At 37.3% G+C, this 16,912-nt stretch overlaps 1 protein-coding gene across 1 annotated transcript in view; it reads right to left on the bottom strand.

Annotated features, from left to right (window-relative positions):
• Positions 1–1,891: 1,891 nt before the first annotated feature.
• LOC122790984 (immunoglobulin lambda-1 light chain-like) overlaps positions 1,892–16,912 on the bottom strand; it is a 190,376-nt gene continuing 175,355 nt past the window's right edge. Inside the window, exon 3 of the mRNA XM_044058708.1 lies at positions 1,892–5,007. Coding sequence (XP_043914643.1) covers positions 4,685–5,007 — 323 coding nt within the window. The 3' untranslated portion in view covers positions 1,892–4,684. The remainder of the gene's footprint in view (positions 5,008–16,912) is intronic.

Here is a 16,912-nt window from a genome sequence, read left to right as displayed (position 1 = left end):
TACATTTCTGATGGGCGTCTTGAGTCACGGTTCCGGTGCATAACTTGCATCACCTAGTAGATGGCCTTGTGGGATATCATCTCTAGCAAACCTTGAGTAAAGCTGAGAAGTCTGCCATATGTGTGAGTCATGATAACTGCCTAGGTTGCCTGCACAGATATTGAGGATGATCTCTTAGGCATTACAGACAACCTGGCAGTTGACTGAGTGGAACCCCTTCCTACTAATGTATGTTCCTCCCTGTTCACCAGGTGGGCTTTTATTTCTATGTGAGTGTATTCTATGGCCCCCAAAACTTTGATGAAGGCTGTTACACTATAGAATTCCTGCATTGTTCTTGCTCTTCTCTGATGTGCATGGAAAATAGATTTATTCCCTTGCATGTTGCAGCACAGCATTAAGACATTAATGAAATATTCAGGAGCCTGAGGCCTGAGTCACCTTTAGTATATCTCCCGTGGGTCCTTGGAATATACCAGTAGCTAATATCCTTAATGATACACATACCTAAGTTTCCACAGGTATAGGTTCTCTTAGATTTCCCCTGGGTCAGAGGTTGGGGCAGCAGAGGTTGCACAGTTCCTGTAGTGTTTCTCTATTAACCCTGTATTGCTCTACTATTTCAATATTGCACAGTCCACGATATGTTAAATGGGGTCTGAACACCCTTCTTTTCCTTGGATGAAGTCTATCAGCAGCGTCAGCAGCATAGATCTGAGCCTGTTGCACATACACATGCAGCACCAGCCTCTAACATTGTTTTTTTTTTTTTTATAAGTGTGATGGTGGCTGTATTCCAATATGTTTTGGTGTTCATGGCAAAGGGCTACACCATCTCTAAATGGTTACTTTGTAGCTTCCTGAATGTCTCTGCCATAATGGATTGGTTCATTAGCATGTAATTCAGCTGATTATGCTTTCATTTGCATACTGTGTTGTTTACCTTTGCTTGGCAGCTCTACATGACATGTAGAGCCTTTTAATTAATACAAAATAGCACACAACAGCAGCGTAGAAATTAGCAGTTCATGAATCTGTCTTGATGTATGATTTCATTAAATGAGAGTGAAGCAGATAAACTGTAGTGCTTTTTGTCTAAGGAGCTTGACTTAATTTTCAGGCAATAATACATTTAATTTTTAGAGTATTTATTTTTTATATAAAGTCCTAAAGTTTTCTTTTTGATTGAAGTTTACTTTTCCTCTGATGGATTGACTTCAGTTCCCACACTGACTCACCACTGTAATTCCAAGATTCATAAATGTGAGCCTCAGAATTATGTACAAATAACTGAAAATACAGGAGAACACTGAATGCTGAACACTTGTTGTCTTTCGGCTTTTCCCAGTTAGGGATCACTAATGATTGGCAATAGATTTTCACGAATGCCGAGGTGCCAGCTCGACGTTCAACCTTCAGTGAAGGCACACCCATTTACGCATGTCTTTCGAATGCCCACCAAACCGTGGGGAGGACATGCAGACTCCACACAGAAGGCACTCCCCGCACTCCAGCCGAGAATTGAATGGGAGAACCTCTTACTGTGAGGCAACAATGCTACCGCTGCACCACCGCGTTCTTTAAAGTTTTTTCAGAACCTTGGACTTAATAGGCATAACTCCAAATTTTTGCTCTCTCAGTCTTGCTGTTCTAGGTTGCACTAATGAGTCTTAGAGTACCAAATTTTTACCTTGCACATCATTGTTTTTCCAGTGCATTATATCAGAACACCAATGAAGGATAGAATGAGATGCTATCAGAACAGAATATATGAAACTTACACCATGAGGATACAGATTACACATGCTAATAAAGAAAACAAAACTACAGTGTGACAGCAATCTCAAAAGAGTTCTGTTGAATTAGTAACACATGGCTACAGTCATTTGCTTGCACATTTTATTTTAGTTCATGTTTACACTCAGATTAACAACTCCTGATACTGTTCAAAAATCACCTTAACATTCTTTCTAAAACACGTTTTTCCCTCATTAAAATCTTGTTAACTAAAAACAATCATCATTCAGAAGTCAATACTGATGATGCCAGACTTAAATGAAGCTTACAGTGAGTCCTGTCTGAAAGCAGTGCAAGTCATGTACATGTAAACACAGAAAATATTTTTGAGAGACGCCTGTCTGAATCTCTGTAGCTGTTCACATATGCTGCAGCTTCATCCCTGGGGAGATGGTTTGACTAAGGGTCAGACACTGGCTGAATACAGAACAAAACAAACTATGCTCTATTTTTAGGATTTATTATAAGTGCCCAGAAAAACACAGAGACTAAGGTGTTGGGCAACAAGTACAACTAATACAGATACAGAAGAGTCATCAGCCTTCATCTAAAGGAGAAAAAGGGAAAGGACACAGGTTGCAACAATCCATGTAGGAGAGAACAAGTAAACACCATTATATGATTTGTTGTTATGGCCACAACTAGTGTAGCATTGCGTTTCAAAAAATATTCAGGTTTGCAACTCTGCTGTCTTTGGCAGAGACATCGATAAGTTACTGATTATTTTATCTAGACATTCCATTACTTTGTAGACAATTTTGTTCTTTCACTGAAACAAGTAGGTCAGTTGATAGCCAGGATGATGCAAAGTCCATGCTTTGGTTATTAACATGGCTGCTGGATGATCCTATGCAGCCATGAAAATTGCCTGAAAGGGCATACGGCATAGACAATAGTAACACTGAGGTTATGAGCATTAATGTAACTCAATGTTTCACCCATTGAGAATATCTACATTGTCTGCAACAAGATAAATATAAACTGTATTTGGGTGTTGAACCCTATGTACAAAAAAGATCATAGAATGTTACTGATGATGGTTTGGAATATACTAAAAGAAGAAATTTGTACTTCACCATGACTCCTCAGTATTGATAACACAGTAAACAAATGAATAAATTACAAATAAAGACATTATCTGAGAAGAAACATGGCAGTTTAAATATCTAAAATACTGATTTCTCAACATCAATACTTATTAGGAAATTAAAAGCTCAAATTTTAAAATATTTTATATTCAAAACGATAAAAAACTAGTTTACAGTAAAGTTGCCATGCATAAGCAATTGACTAGAAAAACTGGGAAAGGGAAAAACGGTAATTAATAAAACAGTAAGAAAAGAGAGATGAAAATAAAGCTCAACTCACAAGCGAAAGAAACGATGAATTACAGCAGATACAAAACACATGCCAAATAATAAGACAATAAGCCAAGCTCAGACTTTGGTGACACCGCAAAATACTTGCTATGTGTTTCAGACTGTTTATGATATAAAAGTACCCAGAATGCTATGAATGAACTTAACATAGATCTGCCAGTCTGAATAAACATTTTAACATATGCATTCCTTTGAGAAGGTAAAGATATGCATTAAGGTCAAAGCAAAGACAAAAATGTCATCTACTGTGTAAAAAGCACACAGTTTAGAATGTCATGACACCTGTACACTGATTGTAAAAGGTGACAAATGTGAAGGGGAAATATAACAAAAGCAAAAATTAATTTGAAACGTAAGCCAGTACCTTAGTGTGGAGAATGCAATAAATACCTCTCAACTGTACAGATTTTCACAGAATGCCAAGATTTTTACCTCATATTTTTGGTCTGTTTCTCAATAAAACTGTGTGTGGTTTTCTGACAAATTATTGGCAATTCATTGAGGACTGAAATCAGAAAATAAGGACATGCATTTCAGATTCAGACCATAGTCCTCAGAAAATTCATGCTAATGTAAAACTTATTATTCTATCTACTTTCTAAGTTTGTAAGAGCAACATTTAAAAATTGTCCCTATTTTGTGGCCTTTGTCCCCCCATTATTTAAGGCACTGTCCAGATTTCCTGTTCTAAGAGGTTGAGGTATGATTCAAGTAACAAGTAGCATATATAGATAGGCTGCTGCTAATCTGACTTGCAGAATCATTGAACTTAAACTAACCAGATGAAAGCCAGACATGGGACAAAATAAAAGGTGATGTACTTTATTCTAGAGTCTAGATTGCCCCTAGAAATTATTTTAATAAAATGTAACTGGTGAAACATTCCATTTTCTTCTGGTGAACTTTGTTTCACTGACTCTTAGTTGGGTAATTTATGATACATGTAACTGATGTGTTCATTTTCCCACATTAAGGGCTGATGCTACTCCGTCTCCCACATAGTAGTTTCAGAAAAGTTTAAAGTTTAATAAAAAATTCATACATGGAAAAAATATTACCTACGAAATCTGAACTTAAAATGCAGCAAATTTAATATTACTGCAGTATTCAGTTAGTTATAGATCTTTATCTGGGATATCTTCTCTCATTGTGCAGAGGTACACATGTTTAACCACTATCAGACATTGACTAAAGATGACTTCTTAACTGGGTATACTGAAGTTTATGGACTGGTATAAAGTAAGTGTGGTGAGTGGTTGTAAACACAGGAATACATTTTTCATTGGAACTGTTGATGGATCAGCCGATTAGAATGAATTAACACACTGTGTCGAGTATTTCTGCCATGCTGTAAGACTTAAAGTTCAACACCTTAATCTTAGCACTTGTTAATTGTTATACTGCCTATCAAAGTTAGAATAAAATGCCCTTATGATTAACTGAACTGATTATACATCCAAGAAGATTACTTATTAGTAGCAAGCTTGGGAAAATGAAAGGTTTTACTTTTATGTATGTTTTGAATTAAAAGACTTTTGAATTATGGTACTGCTTGGGTCATGTCTAACTGTACAAGAGATAAAGCTGTGGTGTTTCCATTCAGATGCTGTGAGTAATAAGCAGCTGTTTACATTATAGACATTTTCCTTGTCTAGCACAGGAGGGGTTGTTGAGACACTTTCAGATGTTACATCACCATCCACACTCCAAAGCACCTCCACAGATCTCGGATAGAATCCCTTAACCAGGCAACAGATCGTCCCCATTCCGGTAGCTAGTTCATCACTTGATGGAGGAAAAAGCCACACTGTGGGTGCTGATGTAGGTTTTCCTGAAATAAAAGTAATAAATGAGTCATATGCAGTATAAGCCTATTAACAGTAGCAATTTAGTCTGCTACAACTCATTACATATTAAGTCTCAGTAACTCTGTAACTTCTTGTTGAAGAGGATCTGCAGAAAATGTGGGTTATCCCATTCGTAACTGCAGGATTATCTGTTAAACTACAACTACAGTCCTATAACAACAACTACATATTATTTATTTATTTGACATTTATTGACCGGGTTTGCCTGACTAAGCAAGAGCCCTTTTTCAACGGAGGTCCAGTGAGAAAAGCTCTACAATTAAGTATGACAATATACAATAGAAAGACTAGTTACACAATAATACTAAAAATGACAAAAAGTTAGTGATATGTTTCTGTTACAATAACACAGAATAATTACATATCAACATAATTCAGATTACAGTTTCCTTAGGAAGACAGTATGTTGGCTATATATGCATATAGTTCAGAAACAAACATAAGCACACAAGATGAACCATATTAAAACTCTTATTTATTTATTTCTTAAGATAAACAGGTAAGTAGATCAGATCCAGTACTTCTTCAGCTATAACCCAGTTAAAACACAATATGGAATTTACATCAGCTTAAGACTGCAGTATCTGTCACAGACTTATGATAATGTACTGTGTACATCAGCTACTACATTTAAAGCCACTAATCTATGTTTAGCCACAGCCTAAGCTTAGAGCAAGTGTAGTTCCTAATTCATGAGTAAAAGTCAGTTAATAATTCACACAGTTGCATGTACTTTATTTTAGATAATAAACAGTCAAGCAGGCTTTAAAATATTTGTGAGGAGATGTATTTCTAACAGATAGTGGACAAAGCTTTATTTTATACTTTTATTAACTGAGTAAGCCCACTAGACATACATATCTCTTTTCAGGGGGTGACCCAGGAAGACTGTATCATTAAGTGACTTGATCAAAGTCACAAAGTATGCAAATAGAGAAGGAAGATTCCAACATTGTACCCAGGCTTACAGGAAGCAACTCATTAACAGCTTGGAGCCCCTGCACTTACACACTTAGTACCAGGCAGGTGGGGGCTCAGCTATATGGTACTCAAAATGGAAAAAAAAAACTAAAGAGTACAGAAGAACACCAGGATTGCATGATTTGATGAGAAAGGGAGCAAGCTATAGGTGAATAGCCAGGTTCTTTGCAGTGAGCCAGGGTTAGCCAATGTTTCAATAATAGAATTTTGCAGGACAAGGTGAAGGACCGTATGACTGCCCCCCCCCCCGTTGAAAGGTAACATTCAAGAAGTCCTATTTTTTTTTCCTGAAGACGTCATTGCTTATTGATAAAGCTGCAAGAGTCTACCTTGTCACCATATTGCCCTATACTCTTTGTGTGCATTTGTATAGCAGCAGGAGGTTAGTATTGCAACGGCGAGCTGCTGAATGGCATTTTACTGAAGCTAGCTGTTGGAAAGAAATGTGTAATAAGCCTCCAAATGGGAGAACTGGAATAAATCTAACTTAGCTTTCTATGTAAAACATTCCAGACATGTTATACTTAACTTGAAATCCTTTTTGCAATCTGGTATTGGGTCAGTTTTAGTTTATTGAGAAAATACTAATCCATTTTATGGAGATGTGCCTTCTTCAAAATTTCTAAGGCTATTATTCACACTGAAATACTGTATACTTAATACAGCAGCACTGTTAAAAGTTATTTCAGAGCATTCACAGGTGTAGCCACCAGTATTCTAAAGCAACTTCATGAAACTTCTCTGCAGAGTCCAATAGCTCTCCTGAGTACAAGCCCACATCATGCTATGGTAAAATTCAGGCATACATTTTCAATTCAGTTACCCATGTCCCTTCCATATCTGACTTTGTTTCTTATACTGACTCCACATCTTGTAATCTATGTGAAATTCAGAGAGGTAGTCATTCATAGGATAGGAAAAACCCCATTCAGTGTTTCACAAACGTCCCCAATCACATGTCAACAGAGTATCATGTTACAGACAGATTTAGAAATTCACTTTCAACATTTCTAACTACACCGACTGTAGTGCACTATGTAGAAAGTGCAGTACAACAGCAAGCATTATTATACATGCAAGAATGCAATGCTTGGCAGCAATGCTTTCTGATTTTTGTGTCTGGGTACCTAAGGGTCTCCTCCGCTTCCATTATGATAGATACACAAATAATCAAAAAAGCAATTCCACAGTCACAACCGATCAACAACAGAATTGCTCTGAACTCCAATGCACTCATAAGAAACATTGTTTTTACATGGGACAGGCCTCCCTGAACTCCTACATAAGGAACTTTGAGCCCTAACAATCCCTTACTTTCAAACAATAGAGCGAAAAGGAGAAAATCCTCAGAATACTCCATAGGAATCTCACAAAAATATCAATGCCGCACCACATACATTACAATAGGAAAGACTTCAATGAATAGTAATATTATAGAAGTTTGGAAGCTGAATCCTATCCAAATTATCCTCAAGCAAAATTCATTTGCTCCTGTACTTTTTCATCTATAATTTTTCAAACATATTTTAATGCAATATTTATTGATTTAATCACAAAAACATAATACATTCATACACAATGCGTGTGGGTACACTGAAATAAAAGAACATACTATTCTAGGACAAAATATAACAGTATTAAGAAATATTACTTGTTGGTGCTAAATGTTGGAATGTAATGGAACATTTGGAGATGTTAGGTTAGTACACAAAGAGAATGTCTGAGGCAGTTGGCAAGTAAATATTTAGTCAGTATTCATTCATCCAGGTTTAGATGTCTGGAACTGTTGTATATGGGATTCAGATTAACACAGTCACAGGGTACAATGTTTGCACAGGTGAAGAATATTACAATCAGTTTGTACTGTCATGGGATGTCCTGCTATGATGAAGAGCTGATTTCATAGCCCTTTACAACTAGCTTAATGCCACAGGATGCTCTACATTGTGCAAGTTAGTACTGTAAGAGGATGTCCTAGTTTAAGTGCTTGATTTACCGCATTAAAGTGAGTTTAATACTGACACAGTAAGTTGTCTGAATGAACAGTACTGGATTCCATGTAGAACAGATATGGGAAACTTATGCTGTATAGGTGCTGCAGAGATTAACGACACTAGAGTTACCTTTGAACTGCAGCGGCATGACTTGGGTTTTCTACTTGATTTTTGTAACATTTTAAAATTAGTTTAATAGTGCCATGAAAGGCTCTGTGAAGCATGCTAAAACATATAAGATTCACTTTAATATTAGCATGGAGTGGCTTAGGTTACATGGCTGTGCTGATAGTGCTTTTACAATCAGTTTAATAATAATGTGATGAGCTACTCTGTTTTGCATACTTGAATAGCACATAATTCAGAGTAATTTTAACACGGCATGGCCTAAGTTGTGAGAACAATTTTTTTCAGCACATAAGGTTCAGTTTACTACCATGGGATGCTCACACTGCATTGTTGAATGCCACTAACTTCCAAAGATAACATACAATACATTGCATCATATGTATATACACAGTAACACACACACACACACACACACACACACACACACACACACACACACACACACACACACACACACGCACACACGCACACACACACCCAGACACATGTACATATAATAGCACAAATCTGTTCTGTTGGTCTTATGTTTCTTGATTTTCCATCTTATTGTTACTTTCAGTACAAGCCAGACAGATCATGTTTATTTACATCAAATGGAGTGCATTGTATATCTGTTTACTGTACCCCACCATGTAGCTTGGTTTAAGAACAAAGTAGTCACAAATACCACAACAGGGAAATGTTACTATGGACCAGCAGTACAAAAAAAAAGCTGCAAAGCTTAGTTGAACTCAATTTCTCTCCTATTCCAACTGAGCACATGAAGCATCAGAGACCCATATGTGTTCAGTTATGTATGAACCAACCATCCAGACTATAAAAAGAGAAAAGAACCTTAGCTACCTGGAAAAAAAGCAGTATCAGTTTTGCTATTCACAAGTTTTCTTTTATTTTGCAATTATATTGTAACAATATGCGTCAAATGAATCTGCAGCAAAGCCCAGTGTTTCATCACACCAGCTTACAATACTACTTTCTCAGCTCTGTAAACATAGTACCCCATTTTTTCAGGTGATGCATTTTTTGGCTTCTGAACCCCACTGGTCATTAAGTTTTCATCCCTCTTTCTCAGTTGGTCTATTTGTGCATCCCAGAGGTGACAGATATATAGCTGTTACATTCCTTCTGGGGTTGAAGGTCAGGTACCAGAGTGATGCTGTCATTCTTGAGGAAATGGGTGTCACTCTTATTTATGGCTCTGCTGGCTCCTCTGTGCATGTTGACTGCATCCAAGGGGTTGGTGTGTAATGGGTGTACATGAAAGGCATGGCTCCTGCTTTTGTGAAAGGCATTCCCTTAATAATCATGCTTCCTTGAAGATAAAGAGCCTGCAGTAGTCCTCAGTCTCCATGAGAGTTCTACATGCAGTCTGCAAAGTCTGTAAGTCGCTCTGAGCCATTTCCCAAGACAGGGGTGAGCATGCTGCATGTTGTCTTTATAAGCATATATTCTGTACAGATAAGACTCATAGCTTTTGAGTTATGATTTTGTAAGTTGTTCAAATGTCAGTCAGGGGTTGGGATATCACCAATATCATCAAGAAAGAAGAATTAAGATAGATTTTAAGGTTCCAAGCTCACGGTCCACCTGGCTTAAATGGAATTGTGAGCATAAAGTCTATCCTATGTGAGCTCCATGATAAGGTATGGGGACCGTGTCTTTTTACATATTAAACTTGTTATTTATTTTAAATTTTCTGGTAGGTTATTTGATTACAAGGCAATATTTAAATGTTTGGAATTATATGGATATTATTCCTTGATTAAGCTTTACTGTGAAAGTTGATTAGCGTTTTTATGTGAGAAATAAATTTTATGTTTTTAAGAGATACTTGGTGGCTTTATGAATCTGCTTTTTATACAATAATACAGTACTCCAGAACTATTATTTTTTCCCCTCCAGGATTCATTCCTCTATAATATTACCATAATTTCCTATATAATAGCATCATCATCACCTCCATTTTTCCAACTTCTACATGGGGTTGAGGTGTTATGTGATAGCTGACACCTCTCTCAATTCACAGCCATACTTTTACCTTTTTCAACAGTTATTCCTGATTGTCACAGGCCATCTCTCAGACAATCCATTCCTCTCTTGGCTGAATGTTCATCTCCCTTTGCCTTCTTCCTGTCTCTCCCAAATCTTCATCACCAAATCACCTTCTGCTTTCCTGCACATGTGCCTGAACCACATCTGTTTCCTCTAACCTTTTCTGCAACTGGAGCTGATTGGCCTTCTACTATGATGTTACATTTCTTTATCTGTCCTACAGTGTGTGTCCTATGATATGACTCAGGCACTTTAACTCTATCATGTCTAGCCTTCTCAACTGGTCTGCCTTTACTGCCCAGGTTTCCATACCATGCTAAAGTACTGGTCACACCACTGTTTTTTACATGTTACTTTTCAGCTTCTTTAGTATTCTTTTGTCACATACTATCCCTGGCACTTTTTGCCGTTTAAATGGAGCACCTCTAATTCTAGCTTTGGCCTCCTTATTCTGACTTAATTTCTCCTCAGCCATATTTCACAGACACTTTGTCTAATTTCTGCTATTTGCTGCCTTGACCACTGTATTGTTTGTATGCAGTTTAATTCCATGGGCCTTCAACTCTGAATTCCAGTCCCAATACATTTACTGAAGTTCTTGTTCAAATTCTGCTTGTAGTGCAACATTGTTTGTCAACAACATCTCTGTTGATCTTGTCCTCTGCAAGCTGTTTGTTGACGTAGTCCAAAACAACTATGAACAGGAATGAGCTCAAAGCTGAAGCCTGACACAAACAACTTGCTACTGGGAAACTAATGTTGTTGGCTGTACTCATATCACTGGGTCCTTTTACATAGCCAGCACTAATTCTATTAATGTTTCCAGGACTTTGAACCATTGCAGCATTGCCCAGATCATCTTTCTTTGGACCTGGCATGCACTTTACCCAATTGTAGGAATGTACAGTTGGGCTCTTGCCTCATCTCAGGCTTCTTGACTGTCTCACTGCAAACATTAGGTCACATGTGTTGCATCCTGACATGAATCCAAGCTGCTTATTCCCCATCTTACTTTCTACTGTTGTGATTATTTGCTTATCTGTCACCAAGTCCAGCACTTTCATTTACTGTGACAGGAGTATGATACTTCTATACTGCCCACAGTTGTGAATGCCCCCTCACTCTTGTACAGTGGTACTACAATGCTTATTCACCAGTCATCTGGGATACATCTTTCCTTCCATAATATGATGAGTACTTTCATTAGCTAGTTCTACTCTAACTTAACCAACGTATTGCTCATAACTGCCATGACCTCATCTGAGCCTGCAGCTTTTCCTGGGTTCATTTTCTTTAGTACCGTATTTACTTCTTCTAGGGTGGGTTCTTCTTCCTCCTTTATTGTAGGTTGCACATAGGGCAGTACAACTTCTTTGGGGTTTCCTTCATTCAGAAGCGAATGGAAGTACTCCTTCAATTTGTTTTTTATATCCTCTGGACTGGTGAGCAGACTGCTACTGACATCCTTTATGAATGGTGTCTGATGACTTTCTTCTTGATCCTTCAGTCTTTGCCTTGCTACCTGATAAGAGTTTCTTTATCTGCTGAGTCACTTTTCAGAAGCCAGTAGACTTTCTCTGATTCCTTGTTCTGTCACTGTGACTACTCGCTTAGCCTCTTTGTTAGCCAACTACTATTCTTTCCTTGACTGCTCTCTCACTTCTTTCTGCACTCCTTTACTTTGATCATTTTTATTTATTGATTTACACTTTGTTGGCTGGGTTAGTCCTACATGTCCAATAGCCTCTTTTCAGGGGAGACCTGCGGTGGTATACATACTGACTAGGGGAAATTTGGTCAGGGCACCAGTAAACTAACTCTACTCTTTTTTTACACCTAGGTGGCACTAGAGGACTGTTCTAGTAGTGAGGAGTGAGATCCAAGATGGAGTAGGAGAGAGGACAGTGAAATGGAGCAAGAAAATTGAAAACTTTGGTGCCTCTTGATCACAAGGAAGTCATTGTGACAGCAGTACAAGAAAGAGACTTAGATACACAGGTCATGGTTGATTTAATGAACCAACGAAAATGTGATGCTGTAAAATGGAGTGATTTGGTGGAAAAGGGGATTGCTGAGGAAGCATAAGAGAATGCTAACATGGAATCAGAGAAGGAATTCAGTAAGGAGGGTATGGAAGACTGATTAACTGGTACGTTTGGTTGGTGGATAAAGCAACTTTAAAGGAATGTACTGGGAACAGGGTTTCAACATGAAATCAGCTGGAAGCCTTTCACTGAAGTTGAAAAATAAGCTGGCATTCATACTGAAAATACTGAAGCAGTCAAGAAAAAAAACAGGAAGGAGGACAACTAACAGAGAACATGGCCAGTGGTAAGAATTAAGATTAAGAATAACAAAAAGATACACAGATAAAAAGGACTTATGAATATAACTGCACAGCTGGGGTTCAACATGCATGATAACAAAGCTCTGATACATTTGGGGCAGAGGATTTCTGTGAGGGTAACTTCTGAATCTTTTGCTTTTCTAGAAAATAAATTTATGTGTAAAGTACATAAGAAAAAAAAAAAATCAATGTCTCAAAGAAAGAATACATTTTTCAGAATTTAGGACTGCAACTGAGGGAAAATTGACTGCTGAGTTTAGAGCAAACGACACTGAAGATATTGAACTGAAAAAGTATTTCTAACTGAATGTAACAATATACATGAAATTTAAAAAGTTGAAGATGCAAGAAATGTATATATGGATGGGAGTAACCTTAAATACGTATGAAAAATGTTAAGTATGTTTCAAATGTGATTAACGTGAATGGGAAAAGAGGAACTGTACAATGATGGGGACAGCAAAAATAACACTTTTATTGTGGTTCAGAAAATCATTTAGTGTAGGAATGTACAAAGAAAAGATGTAGCCAATGTGGAAAATAAGATCACACAGCTAGGAAATGCTTACCTAAATGCAGGTAATACAGTGACATAAGTCACTTTTGGGTGGCTTGTCTATTATTAGAAGAAAGAAAGGCTAGAGAAAAGAAAACATATTTTAGATTAATCTTTGAACAAGATGGTGCAGGGAAAGAAATGGAGAAAATGAAGCAGTAGTTCTAAAAGATGTCATACAGAGTACTGAAACAGCAGCAGAAATAAATGTTGAAGTACAGATTCAAAATAAGTACGAAATACTAAGCAGTGATAATAGTGAACAATGGGATACATAAACAGGTGAAGAAAATGAGCAAGAGAATGCAAAATCCAAGAGTAAGAAGGAGAAAAAGAAAAGCAAAAATTGTAATCGCATAGGATGCAAAAAACAAAAAGGATAATGTATTAGTGCTAGAATGTAAACAGTATTAGAAACGAAGTCAGAGGTTTGACATTAACAGAATGGTGTAAAACATAAATGTAGACATACGTGTTTGTCAGCAGATGCATTAGAAAAAAACAAGAAAAAACAGGAGCTGCATGGGGCAGAAAATATGATCAGTAGGAAGTGTATTCAGGCATAAATTTTAACATGTTATTTAGAATATTTATAAACAGTCAACATTTTTAGGAGTTTTTAATGTATAAATTATACTTATTTATTTATTTAAAAGTTTATTTATTCATAACTAAGAATCAATTATTATGGAAACAGGAAGTGATGAATTAATTATTTATTCAGCAGCTTGTAGGTTGATTTGTACGTTTAAAATGAAATGGATAAATGATTGGTGCAAGTTTTTATTGGTTTTATATATAAACATCATAAAGTAAAAGGTAATTTTATCTGATGAAGTCCATTCGGACGAAAACGCAGTATCTGTGAAGGCGTTCATTCTGTGGATTACTATTTTGTGGTTTTGTGTGTCAATAAAATTGGAGGATCTTTTCCAGCCTGCACTCGTCCTCGCTTTCGTGTTTTTTGCTTTGTTTAGTGGAGTTTGGAGTTTGGAGCAGTTCTTTACAGTTTATTCAGGCATAAATGTTACAATAAAAAGTGAAGAAGAAAAAATAATGGACAATGGTTGTTATTCCAGGAAGTCCGGTAGCACCTGATATAAGGAAATGAGAAATAATTGCAAGTTTATGTGTTATTAATGCACATACAAATATGACAGTGAAGAAAAAATGCTTGAAGAGATAGAAAAGAGTGTGGTGGTAAATGTCAGTAATTTGGATAGGAGACAGACTACACTTGTAATTTAAGGAAAGAAAAAGGAAAGATAACATGATATTAGGGGAAGGAAATTGGAGCTATCAGAGAGGTATATTTAAAGCAGAAATAGAAAATAGTGTGGATTCAATAACGCCTACACAGTGTGCTAAAACTGTGTGCAACATGGCGCGATACCACACAATAGTGTGCTGATTTGTGTTCAGTAAGCAGCTCTACACACCGTGTACAGCAGTTCAAACCTGGTAAATATTGTGGCATGCTAATTGCAACATAAGCAGCTGAACTGTATTCTAATCAACCAATCCAAGCTAGGGGAAGCTATTCCACAAGCTATAAAGCAATCATGTACACTGTGCAGGTGCTGCCCTTGAATTGCAAAACCTACTGGAATACAGCCACAGAAACTACTCTACACAGAAAGAATGTTAAGGGCTGCTGCTGCTCTTATACATGTGCATGTGCAACAGGCACAAGGTTATTCTGCTGATGCTGATTGACCTCAGCCAAGAAGGAGGACAAGGGTGTTTAGAACCCATTTTAATTTTAATGGTCTGCATGAAGTAGAAATTTTAGAGCACTACAGGGTGGATAGAGACACACTACAGGAACTCTGCAAACTCTCTTGTCCTCAACTGACAGCAAGTGCAAACTGAGTGGAACCAATACCTGTGGAGACTAAAGTATGTGTAGCACTTAGAATATTAGCTACAGGAACCTTCCAGAGACCAAGAGGGGTGTCACAGGCATCAGCATCCAGGATTCTATATAAATTCCTGAATGCCATGGTACAACATGCCATTCAGTACATGCATTTTCTCCATATACCTAAGGACAGAGATACAACCATGCAGGATTTCTACCCTGTAGCATACTTCCCTGATGTCATGGGTGCCATAGACTGCATCACATTGAAATCAACGCACCACCTGGGGACCAGGGAAGGGTGTACATGAAAAGAAAGGGCTTCCACTCCATTAACTGCCAGATCATGTGCAATGCTAAGGGAATCATCCTGAATGTGTGTGCTGGCAACCCCAGCAGTTACCATGACTCTCATATCTGGCACGTGTTCTCTATCAACTAATAGGCCTCATGCATCAAAAATGCACACAATACAAAACCCTGTAATAAAGCTGTGCACTTTTCAAATTCGCTTCACAAACACAAGCGCATATGTACTAAGCACTCAGTCACAGTCAACATTGAACCCTGGGCATCACACAAAACACTTATGTATCCCTGAATCCAAACAACAGAAAACAAGGATATGGCACATTTATTTGCACAGGGTAGGGCTTGTGGGGCAGGATGCCAAGGCTGGCACAAAAGGTAGTTGGTCTGTGTGAGCAAGAAAGACAGGCAGACAGAAATTTTGGAATGCTAGAATCAATGGTATTTACATTTTGAAATTCCAGGATGGTTACTTGGCAAGCCATATAGTGGCTATGTTTACAACAGTGTAATTGAGCAATGTGTCAGACAGGTAGTTATGATTTCTTATATGCACTTGTTTTATTTTCATGTAGCAGGCATTAATATGATTGTATTAATTTTTTCCTTTGCATGCTGTGAAATTCTTGATAACTAGTGGCTTTTGTTACTTTTTCATTTGTGGCTATTTTGGACTAAGATGTATTTATTTTCACATACATATGCTTACTATTTTTATGACTGAAGAGTATTGGTTCATATGTAAATCTTTTTTGTTGATACATGACCCTGAACTGAGGTGTCAGTAAAGGGAAAATAGAAAAAGGCACTTGAATGTGGGCTTGTTATACAATTACACATTATTTATGTGATATATACATTTTATTTGACTACTGATGTAATACACTGAATTAATTTGTCTTTGAGAGAGTGACATACATACTGGCTTTGTATCTGGCTTAATAATATTGCCACTTGTCAATGATCTGTGAAGCTGTGCACAGATTTGCTAGAAAGTGAGAAATGGAGACTGTTCTGCACACTCCTTGTAAAAGTGTGTTAAGGATTGGATTTTTCTTTTATTATCTCCAAGATTGCTGACATGGAGGGAAAATTAACATATTGACATTGCAATTACAGCCTCTGGGGAAGAGTGCTGGAGTGTTGGTTTACTATGCTTAGCCGACTTTTGGTTCTAGATTTAGGATATTCATAGTGATTAGTCAGTTTATAATACTTATATTTGTAATGTAATATGATGTGGCATATATTCTTTTCATGGTTAATTTTCTGACCGAATGCCTTGGATAGTTGGGTTTTAGTTTTGGTAGATGTGTACTTAGTTTTGGCATCTGCTTTTGTGACTTTGCTGGACATACTGAAATAATTTGTTGTAGATTCTCTATGGGTAAAGTACTATCTGTTAATGGAATTAGGTAGTTAAAATGAGTAGAATATGAAAACTTGAGTGCTGCTTACCTTAGGCCTGTGGTCTGTTTTCTAGAACTTGTGTCAAAGAGCCCTATAATAGAATCATAGGAGGTTAATAGGCTAATGGCTCCAGGGCCCTTACAAGCCTAGCCAAGTTCAACCCATGTTCCCAAGGGTGTCTGGTTCAAGCAGACACTAAAATCAACACCTATTGCCCTTGTCCAACAGG

The sequence above is a fragment of the Protopterus annectens genome, chromosome 16.part0 (assembly GCF_019279795.1).
Source record: "Protopterus annectens isolate FY-2018-M chromosome 16.part0, PAN1.0, whole genome shotgun sequence".
In the NCBI taxonomy this organism is placed as follows: Eukaryota; Metazoa; Chordata; order Ceratodontiformes; family Protopteridae; genus Protopterus; species Protopterus annectens.
This window is presented reverse-complemented; position numbering and strand designations above follow the sequence as displayed.